At 28.8% G+C, this 15859-nt stretch overlaps 1 protein-coding gene across 5 annotated transcripts in view; it reads left to right on the plus strand.

The window, feature by feature from the left end:
• Positions 1–15859, plus strand: part of Rubicon (run domain Beclin-1-interacting and cysteine-rich domain-containing protein rubicon) — a 55651-nt gene that overhangs the window by 11444 nt on the left and 28348 nt on the right. For 4 of the 5 annotated variants that reach the window (XM_076467897.1, XM_076467896.1, XM_076467895.1 and 1 more), the window contains 3 exons: positions 1625–1787; positions 2257–2485; positions 12350–12456. In XM_076467897.1, coding sequence (XP_076324012.1) covers positions 1625–1787; positions 2257–2485; positions 12350–12456 — 499 coding nt within the window. Of the gene's footprint in view, positions 1–1624; positions 1788–2256; positions 2486–2512; positions 10657–12349; positions 12457–15859 lie in introns of those variants that run through there. The other variant, XM_076467899.1, reaches the window with a different exon arrangement.

Here is a 15859-nt window from a genome sequence, read left to right on the forward strand (position 1 = left end):
TTTTTGATGCCCATTTCTTTTGCTTTGGGATCCTACCACATGTCAGCATCTGTCTGAGGCAGTACTGGATGTTTTTTAGAGTGCTATCAGACCTGTGGTTCACTCTTTTCCTGGGTTTTATTCCAGGCTGTTTGTTGTCATCAAGAAAACAGGAGACTGATGGCCTGTGATTGATCTGTCATGCCTCAGTATTTTCTTTGTGTTACCTTGATTTACCACGTAGTCATTTCTCTCCCTCAAAATATACCTGGGACAGAAATGGTAATGTCTCCCACATGTAATCCTCTTATTAGAGGGATCCCCTCATGACAGTGTCATTTAAATGCTTCTGTTTCTACTATGCACTGGTCTCTCCACCTATTCAGTGTGGGATTCTAACTATATGTGTGAGCAGAAGTGAGGTACCTTGTCAGAAGTTATATTCCAAGACTGAAAATATATTTATTACAGGTACTTCTCCCACTGTCAACTAGTGCTTAGGTTTCTAACTACACTTGAAGTGATAGTTAGATAGAAATGTAGAGGGTGTTAGGTGTGTGGGATGCATTCACAAATAGTGTGAAGGTTTGTTGCATGATAATTTGTATGCGAGATTCAGTTAAACCATGTGAACCAAGTGCTATGTAGAGGTAAAAGGCTTGTGACATGCAAAAACAAATTTTCATTCTTGAAAAGAGTGCAGCACCAAACAAAAGTAGCTGTGCATATAAGTGGAAGTGAGCACCTGTTATATATTTTCAGTATAGGAAAATTATTTCATTTCTAAAGTTGCATAACAGTTACTTTCAGGGAAAATTTATATAGATAAGTTATTGCATAAACATTTTTAAGGTCATCCTTTCTTAAGCTTGATTTGATGTAATAGGGAATATTTTAGTTTAATTATTAAAATCTTTTTCATCAGTTACCTTAACTATTTCAAATAAAGTATAAAGGAAATTGTTGGCTATAAGTCAATACTGTCAGCCAGTTTTTATACTTTTATCTAATGAAATCTGTTTACTAACATTACTTTAACAAGTGTACATGTGAAACAGATTTTATCAGTTAAATTTCTTTCATACACTTATTGAACTGTACACATTTTTGAACCCCTATTTTCCACTTTAGACATATATTATGGAATTAAGAAACAAGCTACAGTACAAACATACCATATCTTTTATTTTACTTTCAGTAACATGATGCTACTTAAAATGGTTTGTTTGTCTGACAGTAGCATATAGTTTTTGGTTATTATTATTTATATTTTAAATACATTTTTGTTTTGTTATTTTATCTCTAAAAGAATAAGTTCTGTTATGGCATGGATTTATTTACCATATTGCTTCAAGATTTTGTGTTACTGAGTAAGACTGAAATGACAGAATATGTTAGTGTAATTAAATCAAACTAATCATATCTTTTATGATAATAAATAGTTGTAAGAATAATTTAAAATTAGTGAAATATCTTGTGTACTTGTAGATCTAAACATTGTTTTGCAATCTTCTTTTCTGAGATTTTTGTTATTGTATAATGATGTGTAAATGGAATTATAATTGATTACTGTCATATTTCTTTTGTGATACATAAAAAATAGAATCTGATGTTATATAATCTCTTTTAACATCGTGGATCGTAGTAATCCTGAAGATGAGAAACTCCAGTTGTTATTATATGTGAAAGATACTGTTGAAGGATTAGTAGCAAGCTGTAGCACTAATGTGTGGAATACCTATGGAGGTCTATCACGTCTCTGTACTGCAGTTGAAGGAGTACTCTCTCATGAAATTAAATTATCTCAGGTAATGTTTCTCATAATTTGGCATATTTGTGACTGCTTTTGTTAATGATCAATGTAATTAATAAAATAACAAAAAAAACAGTTAAATTCAATTATGATATTACCATTGGTTAAGAGTATTATGGGAAATCACTTTTCATTGATTAACACAGACTAGGACAAGTGACTGGTAGAAAATTTTGAGTAAGACAGAGTATAGCAAGCATTTCTTTCCTTTGTTTCCATGTACATTTACAAATGTGTTTAAAAAATACTTTAGAAATTATTCTGAGGTAGTTTTTTTAAACAGTTGAACTTACGTCCATTCAATTTTTCAAGGTGAATAACTCAGTCTTTGGAATTTTATAAAGAATTAGTTGATAGTCATTTTATTATCAGAAGTTTTTAACTTGTTAACATTATATTATCAATCTGATAAATATGAATTTCAAAATGTTTTTATTAATTAGAGTTATTGCTACTTTCTTTAGGGATCAGGGAGCTATTTGGATTTCATTCTTAACATAAAAAGCTTAAAGCCCACCCTTGCTCCCTGTGTATTGTCGGAAAAGTTAAATTTGAGGAATGAAGCAACTGATTCTCAAGAATTACTAACCAGAGCTCACCTTTGGCTTCGGCATAGTCTTCAACAATATACCTTAGCTTCACAATTAGAAACCTTGGTTGAAGAGAAAGAACTTGTCTCAAAGTATTATGAAGGTATGGGCTCTAGTTTGCTCTGATATTTAATTTCACTTAATATTTTTAAAACACAGTTTTTAGTATTTATTTGTAAATAATAATTGTTTTCATAATTTCTAACAGTACGTTTGTTATAAAGTTCCAAACTACTTTCTTGTCTAAGCTTTGGAATTGAAAAGAAAAATAAAACAAATCTTCATTGGTGTAAAACAGTATGATTAAAGAAATTGAGGTGCCTAATTTTTTATTGGTTGGAGAAGATCATTTAAGAGGTTTATTGTGGATTAAAAGATGAATTCATATGCTTTTTTGTTCAAGATTCGAGATATACAGAATAAACTTTACAATACAATCCTTGAATCAGTCTGGTATGACAAATGTTTGAAATGTAAACCATTGTCTTTAGTATATGTGATATGAAAGTCAATATTACAAAATGATTTTAATATTTTTCTGGATTTTGCTGAAGATGGAATAAGTATTCTGAAACATTTGAAGCTTTTGCAAATAAAATGTTTCTCATCTGTAGCCTTTATTTTCATTTTCAGATGCTGGTATAGTTGTAAAAATTTTGATTGTCATGATACAGTTGTATCTTAAATGTAAAGAAATATGACAGAAGTATTTGAATATGTAGAATAATCAGTAGGAACTTGTTTGCATGTGTAACTGAATGCTTGTACTGGGCTGTTACTATGTATGTACTCGAGGTTTTGGGAGTGACTGCAGAAGTAGGACTCACATTGTGGTTGGAATACACCTTAACCTCCATTTGCCAGTCTCACATAAGAAATATGAGTAGCAGTAGATATAGAACTTAGGAGAGCGAGATGTGAGTGCTAAAGCCCACAATGACCCCAATCTATATCACTCTTCATTGCCTGCAGACATTTGTGGGAAGATGACTGCTCTCCAAAGTAAACAAGAAAATTAATTGAAATAAAAATTCACCCTATTATTTACACTAATTCATTTTGTAAAATAAAAAATATAATTTATTTATTAACATGTACTACATGGAATATGTAAGTAAAACTTCAAACCCATTGCATATATTTATAAATTTATGTAGATCTCAAGTTAAAAACAATTTAATGAATTCTATAGAATTTAAACATTTCAGGATTCATCCTTTTACCTTGATTCAGATAACTATATTAGAAATAGTTAATGAAGACACCATTGGACTTCAAAGAGAAAACCTTTACATTTTAAAACTAAAAACATAATATCCTTATGGATTAAACCAAGATTTAAATAATTTTTCTGCTCTGAATTTGAGCAATGATTATTGTATTGCTAATTGTTTCTTTATAGATAACTATTCATAAAAATAAGAAAACTAGAGGTAAAGGAAATAATAAAATAAAATGGGTTAATTTTTCAGAATCGTGTAATTATTTAGATAAGTTTTATATGAACATTAGTATACATAAACTGTGTTTTAAAAAGGTTTATGAACTGAATCTTCCCAAAATAAAAGTATTAATTAATGTAATAAATAAATATCTCTTAAAATGATCATGCAAAACACATACTTGTAGAAATTATAAAATATTGATTAAAAGTTAATGTTTCAAGTTTTGTAAAAGAAAAAAGGAAAGTAAAACCCCCATATTTGATAATTGTAGACATAAATTTACAATTATTTGCAGATTTCTAAATCTGTCATCAAACCTATCATCAGTTATAAATATGAAGTTCCAATTGGTCCATTAATATATAATTATAAAAGTTTTTAGCAAATTTAAATGTAGATGATGTTAATAATTTATCTTGTGAATGTGAAAATGGTTTACTTGTTGATACTTTTCATAAACATTATTACTGGTAATTTAAATATTATAAAAGACAAAATATTACATGAAATAATCAAAAAAGGAACTAAATACAGAGAAGCAACAAAATGTAATAAAAATAATATTCTAAAATCTCTTGAAAAAAATATTGAATATATTTTAAAACTTAATTATATTACACCTTATCCACCTAGATGGTTTTGAGAATGAAAATTATAAATACTTAAGAAAATAAAAATAAAATTATCCCACATAAATTAAAAAAAAATACTATACAGATTTATCATTTCATCAGCTAAAATATAAGATTAAAGAAGTGCAAGAAAGATGTTACAGTTCCTATTGATAAAGCTAACTGTAATGTTGGTATAATTTGTAAACAATTTTGTGCACTAATTATGATAAAAGAAATTAATAGTACACAAACTTTTAAACTTGTCAATCAGTCCAAAGATAAAGTAATTATTAATTTCATTAAAGCCTAATATAAACTTTCTTCTAAACATAATTCATATGTAGACTTGCCATTTCTTTATGCTATTCAAAAATTAAATGAATCTCTAATTAGATTTATTTCCAATTCAGTAATAATAGTTATGAAACTGGCTACATAATTAAATAAGTTGCTCGATATTTTAGTTAATAAAATAGAAAATGTAAGTATTAACAATAAAAAACATACGTTTTGGATAATAAAAAATAACCAACCTATTTTAGAATGTCTAAGAAAGTGTGAGCAGGTAAGTAGTATTCAACCATTTGATTATACAACATTATATACAACAATACTATTAAAGTATTTAAACTATCTTTTAAATTCATTAGTAGAACACTATCATCCTTCTATAGAACTGGAAAAAAAATATGGTTCTAAAAACATGAAAGATATATTAAGCTTCTGTATTTATAATAATATATTTTTCAATGAACAGGTTTTCAAACAATTAAATGGAGTTCCATGGGAACTAGCTATTCAACTTGTATAATGAATTTATATTTGTACTATTATGAAAATATATTTATTGAAAACTATGCAAATCCAGATATTTTTACTTTAACATACAGGTATATAGATGAGTTAATTTGCATAAATAATTCTGAAATATTTAATGTTATTGGCACTAGTTATCCAGCAGAATTAGAAATTGAAAATACTTCAATTTCTAATACAGATACAAAATATTTAGATTTAGAAATTAAAGTAATTGATAAAAAGGATGTCAGTATAAATATATTTGAAATAAAAGATTTTGACTTTCCAATTTATGGTTTACCCTCCTTAAATAGTAATGTTCCATACCCATCTGTTATAAACATTATAATTTTGCAGTTATTCAGATATTTTAAAATTTGTGATAAATTACAATATTTTATTAATAATGTTGAAATACTGATAAAAAAATTAATAGTTAATGGGTTTAATAAAGAAATTTTAGATAAAATTATTCTGTAATACATACAAAGTAAAATCAGAGAAATTTTACAAAAAAATTACTAGTTATTTTTAATCAAAAATAAGGTCATTTAAGAATTTGGCACTATATGTGGATGTACACCTTGAGCCACATATAAAAGCACAACAGTCACAGTAAACTTAGCATACTGATATGGTTCAATGTTGTGTAAGTTAGTACCTCTACAATATTGGGGGCAGAAATGCTAACTTCAAGAGGTAAGTTTAATCTTACTTACCCCCAAATAGTAGTATGTTATTTTCCTTATTTTTTATTTTCATTTTATTTGTTTATTTTCATATTTTAACTTGGGAGAGCAGTCACCTTCCTACAACTGTCTGCAGGCAGGGAAGGGTGATATGGATGTGGGATGTTGTGGGCTTTGAGCACCCACATCTCGCTCTCCGAATTTCTAATCTTCTTATGTGAGAATAATGAATTGGAAGTTAAGACTGATAGATGATGTATCCCTACTGCAATGTGGGTTCTACTTCCACAGTCACCTCTAAAACCTAGGATACATTTTATAATCTGACATTATAGCTTGTACCCAAGGGTCTTTTTTAACAAATGCAGTGTATTTTGTTTAATTTCAGTGTGCTTTGGCTTAAAAATTTATGGTTATATATGCACACACACACACACACACACACACACACACACACACACACACACACACACACACTAGAAAAAATATATCTGGATAAAAGGTATTATCAGTGATAAAGATAGAGAGTGGCATAAGACAGAAAAATGTATCTCAAGACAGGTGGCATGGTATTAAAACGTACTAAAATAAAGTAGAGAATAACATTTTAACCTTTTTAGGTCATCTTCAGCTTAACAAAGAGCAAGTTTGTAATTGACCTCTGCTATTCATGTGTCTTAGGATTTAGACTGTAAATGGGGATGGAATTGCAGGGGTTGTTGCAGTTTGATGTTAGGTTATTAATTAGTATAGGTGTAAAGGTGTTCCTTTATATTGGTTTTAGTTGTTGTATAGGTAGTGCTTCTTTGATTTTGTGTTTGTTTATATCTGGGTGTTTTCTGTGGTTATGTTGTGTTTACTTGATTTGCAGTGTTCAAAAATGTGTGAAGGTGTTTTTATTGTTTCTCCGATATAGAAGTTGTGGCAGTTGTTTCATTTTATTTTATAAATAATGTTGATGTTTGTTTGTCAGTATGGACTTTAGTTTTGTTTCTGGTTTTTGAATAAATTTGGTGTTTACTGGAATGTTGTGTTTTAAGTTTTTTCTAGACATTGGTTATTTTTTTCACTGATGCTGGGAATGTATGGTATGTAGCTATGTAAAGTTTTATAGTTTGTTGTATCTTTGGGTTTATTATTTGTTTGTTGATCTAGGTGTCTGTGTACAATTTTTTAAACAGGTTTTGGAGGAAATTTGTTGACGTTGATGAAGTTCTGTTTTATTTTGTTGATTTCATTGTTAATTTTATCAGGTGAGCATAGTTTTGTGGCTGTGTTTATTTGATTTCTTAATATGTTGCAATTTTTCTTTTGTTTCGAGTACGGGTGACTTTTTTGTGGCTTTTTGTTTTGAATTTCTATCGCTTCTTGTGATCCTGAGGTTGAGAAATGCTATTTGGTTAGTTTTTTCGTTTTCACAGGTGAACTAAATGTTGGTGTATAAAGTTAACGTGGTTGAAAAACTAAGTTTGTGTTCTGTAGATGTGAATCCAGCAATTGTGTCATTAACAATATCTGTACCAGTATAGTGGTGAGCGTGAGGCTGAAATGATCATGAGCTTGAATTTTGTCATAAAAATTTTGGCTAGAACTGGTAACATGGTATTGACCATACTTTGGTCATTTATTTGTAAATTCCAATATCTCCAAAACTGTTTACATCAACTTTTAAAGAAATTTTCAGACAAACTGAGTTACAGAATGAAGATATCAAAATAGATGATGAGACATTAACAGATGTTACTCTCTTTACAAATTCAATAAAAAAAAAAAAGATGGAAGCCTTTTTAAATAGTTTGATAGTCAGTTGTAAGAAAGCAGGATTAAAAATACATGATGGAAAAAGGAAGTATACAATTAACTGTCATGACACAGATGCCATCAAATTAAGAATAAAGAAATAGTGACAGGATACAAATATTTAGGACAAACCCTGAAAATAGAAAATGCAACAAGAAGTTGATAAGAATAAAGACAACATGGCAATATTTTGGAAAGTATGAAGAAATTCTAGAAGAACAAGATATCTCCATTATTTTGCAGAAAATGATCATGGATCAGTGTGTATTATCCATGATGACAAGAAACCCACTTGAAATAAAAATGTGTGTATTATTAATTTTAAAATATAGCACCCAAACATGGGCACTTAAAAATAGAGAAAGAGAAAATAAACCATACAAACAGCTTTGGAAAGAAAAATGCCTTATAACACTACAAGACAGATGAGAAATGACAGAATGAGAAAAACAAGAAATATAATAGATTCAGTAATGTTCATTCTAAAAATTAATTGGTGATTAATTGGACAAGTAGCAAGATATTCTGATAATAGGTGGACATTAAGAACTATGAAATGCCAATTTGGGATAGGGAAAAGATCTAAGAAGATGGAAGTATGAATTAGTGACAGAAGTAGGAATCAGATGGACACTATGTGCTGAGAATAGGAAATACTGAATTGGTCTGATGTAGAGCTGTATAGAACAGCAACTTAGATGTATCTAAGAGAAAGAAAATGTATTTGATACACAGTAATAACATTTTTAAATAAGTTTGAGTAAACAGTAGTTTCAGTGATTTTATTTCTTATACTTAAATTATCTTAACTTTAAATTGCTTAACTGGGTCATCCTGTTCTGAGGACAAAATTACATCCTTAAGTTATAAAGATTTGTCATTTTTCCAACCAATTAAAAAAAAACAAAAAACATTCAGAGTTGAAATTTCATTGACAAGAGAGTTTTACTTATTTAATTTTGTACATAAGATATTAAGAAGTTAGTTTTATTAGTATTATTTCAATGTACTTCCTTATTTTCTGAGCCATGATACAGTGCTTGTATTCCCTGTTACCCCCCTGGTGGATTGGTAGTTACTTTAAAGGCTTTTTATGCTAAAAGTTGGGTTTTTATAACCCACTGTTTAGTTTTGTGCTTAATTCCAAACAAGTATATTCCTTTAGGAAGAAGCCAAAATAATTTTGAACAAAATAGTGCCAACTTGACACAAGTGTGTTTCTATTAAGTTCAGAAAACCATGTTTTCTCAACCTTGATTGTCTTGGTATGATGTTATTGCCTGTACCTCAGCTTGAAGAAGTCATAGGCAACTGATCTAAGTATGTAATGAAAGCTTTTTTCTGCTGTTTTGAAATTTGTAAGCCAGTGTGGCTTTTAGTTCAGCAGAGACTTGAAAAGAGTTCAGAACAAAGTGATACAACTTTGGTAATATGTTACTAGAACAAAGACAACTTCTGCCACATTTACATGCATAATGTATTTTGGAGATTGTAAAAATTATGCTTTATTATTTTTGCTTCATGTGAATTATGACAGGAAAATGAAGGCTTTTTTCATGAAACAATATGAGATAGGCTTAATTAGATCATGACTATATTACACATTATTAACTTAAGTAACTGAATGATCAAAGATCTCTGTGAAGAAATTGATATATAAATCAATATAAAATAGGTTTTAAATTTAAGTGAAACCTTCTGATTAATTAGTAGAAAAATGATTGATTATGATTTTGTTATGGTAAAGTTATTTCTGCTGTACACTGCAACTGTGTGAGGTGTTTAGTTTTATAGAATAAAAAGTTTATAGGAAAGTTTTGCAACAGTGTATGAAGAAACAAAAGCTAGTAATAAATTCTACAACAAAAGTAAACATAATGATTTCTTAAAAAAAAAAAAAGTTTTACTTTTCAAAGGTGCAAATTCATACGAATATTGCATATGAAAAAGATTATTTGCATAAGCTGCATAATCTATTGAAGTGTCATCTCAAGTTTGAAATAGTTTTATCCATTTATTTTTTCATTATTTGTGCAACCTTGTCATTCACTGTAACTGTTTTTGTTTTGGAGGTTATTGTATTAACCAAATGCTGTTCATATAACTACTACCAGTCTTACTTTTTATCAGCTCAATTGACTTAACCATTTGAATTAAGTTGGAGTTTGTCCCTATTCTGCCTATTCTAATAATCAAAAGTATAAGTGTGTAATTAGAAAGGCAACTACATGTAGTATTGACTGTGCATACTGACATAAAAATATCTCTTCCAAATTTCAAATGTTCTGTTGTATGGACTTTTTTAGGGTATAAACATCAAATTTTAACTATTATTCTGTAGAAACTAAATTTAATAAATAATTGATGAGTTGTGAGTTTTATCCTCCAGTACTTTTTTGGATATACTTCAATTAAAATTTTTATTACATAATATTATGTAATTTTGATGAAAAATTGTATGAAAAAATAATAAAAAACAATTTTGATATATTATTTTTAAACATACATTATCTTAAACAAAATATTATAAACCAATAATATAGTTCAAGCTGTAATGTTAACTGTATCTTAACATGTGCCTATTATGCACTTATAAAAAGCTTGGAAGGCCAAGAGATCACGAAACACTATATGATCCTACAGATATGCTTGTTATTCATGTGCTTTTCCAAGTTCATCTCTGTGTGACCTTGTTCTTTGAGCTGAGAGTTTCCCAAAAGTTTCCATAGTGAGTGATAGTCAAAGAAGAGGGGGACAAAATAGGATACATAAATTAGACCTGAATTTAAACAAGTGTGTAAATGAACATTCACAATTTGTGCATATGTATAAAGTGCACTAGGTTAAATGCACATGTAGAGTTGTCAGTTTTTATGTTGTAGATGGTCTAGTATGAAAATACCAGTGCTGAGGAAACATTCTGATTTTGTAAGTATGTCAATGTACTCTGTAGCAGTGTTACATGCAAATGATGCAAATTAGCATGAACCTGAGAAGTTGAGTACAGTTGACTTTTTATTATAGTTGTTAATATTCACAGTGATAGGTGCTTTAATCTAATATGGTATATTTTAGTTTTTAACATGCACTTAAATATTCATTGTAGATAATAAATCAACTAAATACCTTTCTATGCCTTTCAGTGACCACAAATATGTTAAACTGCTATTATCATTTTAATTAAGATTTTTACTTGTTATTTCATTTATTATTTATGTTTATGTAAATTCTTGATAGGTTAGTGTTAATAATTTTCATCCAAAACTTCTAATTAGAATATTTCATCTAAAGATGTGGGTATACATTATTTGCAAATCTTATTACTCTGATTTATAATTGAAGTGACTAGAGGTAAAATGTTTTGAGATTTAAAAAAAAAAAAAAAAAATTCTTTATTTCATACATAAATTTGTTTGTTAGATATAATTATCTGTTAAATTCAATTTTTGATGTATGTATACAATAAAATTTTGTTGAATACTATTATGCCATGTATGATACGTTGTTTGATTTTTTTGTAGAAATACTTTATGCAGTAGATCATATTTGAAGAAGCTGAGGGATTTATCCTTTCAAATCCAGTGTTTTTACATGAAGGCAATTTATTTGAAAAATCTTCAAAAGAAAAATTCCTTTGAAACATTAGTCTGCTGTTTTGTGTAAAATTGAATGAATTTAAAAGAATGTTCTAGATTTGAAAGTTAAATAATATTCGTTCTGCTTGTTTTTGCGAAATTGTACATTTTAAATTAGTGTTCATAATTCACAAATACCAACAGTTTAAATTTTCCAAAAATTATTTTTCTGTGCATAAAAGCTCAAATGCTTTATTTTTATTTTTGCTACTGATTCAAAATATAAATCAGTTTTTGACATACATGTTTTCTAAACTGTTATAACAATGTAAATTAAAATTTAATTTAAATGTTTTATCACATATAAATCTCACTTAAAATGACATGATATTCAGTTGATTTTTAGAAGGTGGTTTGTGTTTGTTGTTTTTTTTTCCCACATGAATCTGTGTACATACATATTCTAAAAAAGTTTGTTCACTGTAGCCTTAGCAGTAGGTGAATATTTTATTTAATTCACTGATATTTGTGTGTGTGAAAGATGCCAAGTAAATACAACAGGTTAGATTAAAACTATAAAATTGTGTTTGTAACATTGGTCACACACAAATTAGTATTGAACTTGAAATTTAGCTAGGAAATTTGCAAGTAATTTTAAACCTAAGTTCAGATGAGAACTTAATTGACACAAAGCATTTTTCCAGATTATTTACTTTTGCATGTGCAATACTTAAACTGTGTATTCACTTATATATATCAATACCATTATTAAGAAACAGTTGAATTTTTCACCATTATTTGAGGAGTATTAAGCAAATACTTTATTTGATGAAGTTTTTATCTGGAGTTTGCCACGCAAGTAGACTTCCCAACTAAAAGATGTTTAGCTAAAAAATTTTTTAACAGAATTAAAGTAGAAATTAAAGAATTAACATCAGTATCATGCCATTCCTTTTTTATACAAATGAATACCTCTTGAAACTATTGAATTATCTTTTATTTAAAGTTCTGTATAGAGGGACAGTAATCAATTATTTCATTTTCAGACAATGCCTTCCTCAATTCCCCATCCTACACTCAAGCTCTGATACTTTGCTTGAAAGCAGTTGAACGAGGTCAGCCTTCACTATTGGCTGAACTGGATCCAGAATTGGTTGGTTGAAAAATATATATTTTTGGCAAAATATTAAAATATTTGAGACTTAGTGTTTCAGAGGAATTATTTGGAACTAATCACTCTATCACTTCCCTTTATCTTGTTTTATTTTTGAGAATAAGTTGTTTGGTTTTAGTTTAAAGTGTAATACATTGTTTGGTTTTAGTTTAAAGTGTAATACGTTGTTTGGTTTTAGTTTAAAGTGTAATACGTTGTTTGGTTTTAGTTTAAAGTGTAATACGTTGTTTGGTTTTAGTTTAAAGTGTAATACGTTGTTTGGTTTTAGTTTAAAGTGTAATACGTTGTTTGGTTTTAGTTTAAAGTGTAACAAGTTGCTTGGTTTTAGTTTAAAGTGTAACAAGTTGCTTGGTTTTAGTTTAAAGTGTAACAAGTTGCTTGGTTTTAGTTTAAAGTGTAACAAGTTGTTTGGTTTTAGTTTAAAGAGAAATTTATGAATAGATAGTTACTAAATAACATTATGACAGTTATATATATATATATACCAATCACTGAAGGAAATTTAAATGTTACATAACATTATACTTTCTAGTGGTGGGCACAATCACTGATGGTATCATAAATTGGTAATTCCAAGGTGATGCACACCTCTTCATACATAAAGCTATCTTCTCTGTGTATCTGCCTTAGATATTTGCATGCTATTATATTTTAGGCAACTCTTAACTAAACTTGTAAGATTTCTTGTGATTTGAACTATTACATTATTATGCAGGAAAAGCTCTCCATCAATAGGAGGATGACACAACTTCTCTCTGCACTAGTTTCTCACTACTTATGCAGTTGTGATCTTCATTCTTTTCCCAATCACTAAAAACATCAGATGTGTTTTTGGTTTTTCTTAATTTAACTAGATTTGTATTGTTGGGGTAACTTGATTTCCTTTTTTTCTTCAGTCCATAAACACTAGTTCATCTACCATTTTCTACCTCTTGTGTGGGTGACTCATTTCCTCAACACATTGTATAATAATGATGGCTAATGGAGGCATGTTCCCTGAGGATGACATGTTAATTGTGGAAAGGATAGTGGGTTTTGTTATGCTGCCAGGTGCTTTAGCTTCATCTCTTCATTAATGAAGCATTCCATTTTCTCATTTGTGGGGTGAATGAAGAGGACCAATACAACAGTTCTTTCACCTGTTTAGGCTTTGGGATCCTTTCTTCTTGTTGAAGAAAACTTTACATTTTCTCATTCTTCAGCTCTGACTTATCAGTTATGCACCATTTTTGTTAAATTTATCTGTTTGTTTTGTATTTCTTAATCCTAACAAAAACTCATAATATTGTTTTTCATTTCTGAACCACTCCAGTTTCCATAACATTTAGCCTTTCCCTTCCTATTTATCTATTTCTTATTTCCTTGATTATAGTAAATTCACACTGTGAATTCCTCCCCTTCTTCTCTGAGTGGTGTAAGGGAAATTCTTACCACTTATCATGGACAACCCTTACTGTTTGGCCAAACCTAAGCAGTGGGATCTCCAATATATGGTTGGGACCTGGCCTGTGGTGATGAATGAAAATGTCAGATTTCAAACAAATTGCATGATTGAGGTTTTGGGTGAATAGTATACCTGTTCTGAATGTATTGTGGTTCCCTCACTAGGTTGCTCATCTCCTTTTGGCACACCAGTAATCTATGGTGATACATTCTATATGGATAATACCTTCACCAGCTCCTCTACCTTATCAATGTGTGATTCTAGCTTTAGTTTGAAAGGAGGTGAGTATGTTTTAAAAGCTAACATTTTTTTAAAATTGAAAATTCATTTCCTATAACATTTATCTTCTGTCACACTATCTCACCCTTTCTCTGCACTAAGAGTCAGTGTTAAAGACTGTGGATTGAGTCAATCTTGAAAAAGTAATAACATTATGACAATAAGGTGCTTGCATACAGAACAAGTATAGAGTGTACGTTGATGTAAGCGGAGAGTGTTATGAGACGAGACAAATATTAAGTCGGGTATAAGAGAATGGAACAAGTGAGAAAAACTAATACCAATGCTTAGATGGCCAAAAGAAGAAAACCTGGCAGTTGAGTATAGCTGTATGAGTGGAGGTAGGTATTATTGGGAATACATTTTCAATTTTAAAAAATGTTAACTTTCATATCATTGTTTAATTGATAATTATTCTGCAAACAGTAGTTAAATCATAATTTATTATTGATTGATTATGCCAAAACACCCATCAAACATGCTTTGAAAGGAATTCTAACCACAAACCAGTGACAAGGTTTAGAAATTTTTAAATCACTAAAATAAACTGATTACAAATTGTACCAATTATTAGTATAAACAATTTAAAAAAAATTAAGCCCTTATATATTAGCATTTAGCTGTAGGTGCTGTTATATGCCACTAAGTAAGTTAAAGGGTCAAGTCTATTTTTTATGCTTTATGTATTTTGTAAGTATTGCTTATTTTTAAGTTTACTAATATTTGTATATCAAACTTACAACTTTTTACCATAATTTATGATGTGAGTAGAATTTTTCTCACACTATTTTTGTAAAATATTTTAATGTTTTTCTTCCAAGTAAGGATATCTGATTTTTATCAGAAAATTTTTTTTTTTATATTTACTGTGTATTTTTCCTCTGTATTTGTTTTTTGGAATCAGACTTGACTGAGTGATTACTATAATTTATCAAGTGGTATCAATTTTTTATACAAGTTATTACATTTGATTTGTTAATAAAATGAGTAATATTGCATAAAAAGTATTTTCTTGCATGTGCATCCCTTAATAGTTGCACTGTAAAAATTTTCTATTTTTTATTTCAAAATAAGTATTGGATTTTTATGGCTGATCAAGTTTTGAATGTTCAATATTTCAGTTTTGTGTTTTGAAATATTGGTCTTCTTCTACTTCAAACTTATGATGTCATTGTTCAGTCTATGAAAAATGAAAGTCAAGAGATTGGAATTTGTGAAATGCTTGTCTGTTTAAATATGTAATTTTGTGTTTTTTTAATTTTGTTTTTTTGTAGACCACATCAAATAAGTTTGTTATTGAAAGTGTGATATGCATTCTTGTTAAAGTGTGTTCATTGTATATTATATTCTGTTTTATGTACCTTTTATGTTCAAAAAGAAAAGGTAAATATAAAGTTCTTGTTGAATTTAGTGCACTTGAAAAGTAGATAAACACATCTGGTTGTTCCCCTAAGTGAGCATGCTAACAGCTTTAGCATTCCTACGTTTGTTGAACATAGTTATAATATACACAGATGTATTTCCATGATTTCATGGTTTGACTCATTCTATCCTTCTGTGTGACAGCACTCTGCAGTAGTATACAATCATTATTATATTAGACAACTTCTTTTTGGAATTATTTGAAATAGACAAACAAATCATTTTATTATAATTAAC

Source organism: Tachypleus tridentatus, chromosome 11, assembly GCF_004210375.1.
Source record: "Tachypleus tridentatus isolate NWPU-2018 chromosome 11, ASM421037v1, whole genome shotgun sequence".
Taxonomy (NCBI): Eukaryota; Metazoa; Arthropoda; class Merostomata; order Xiphosura; family Limulidae; genus Tachypleus; species Tachypleus tridentatus.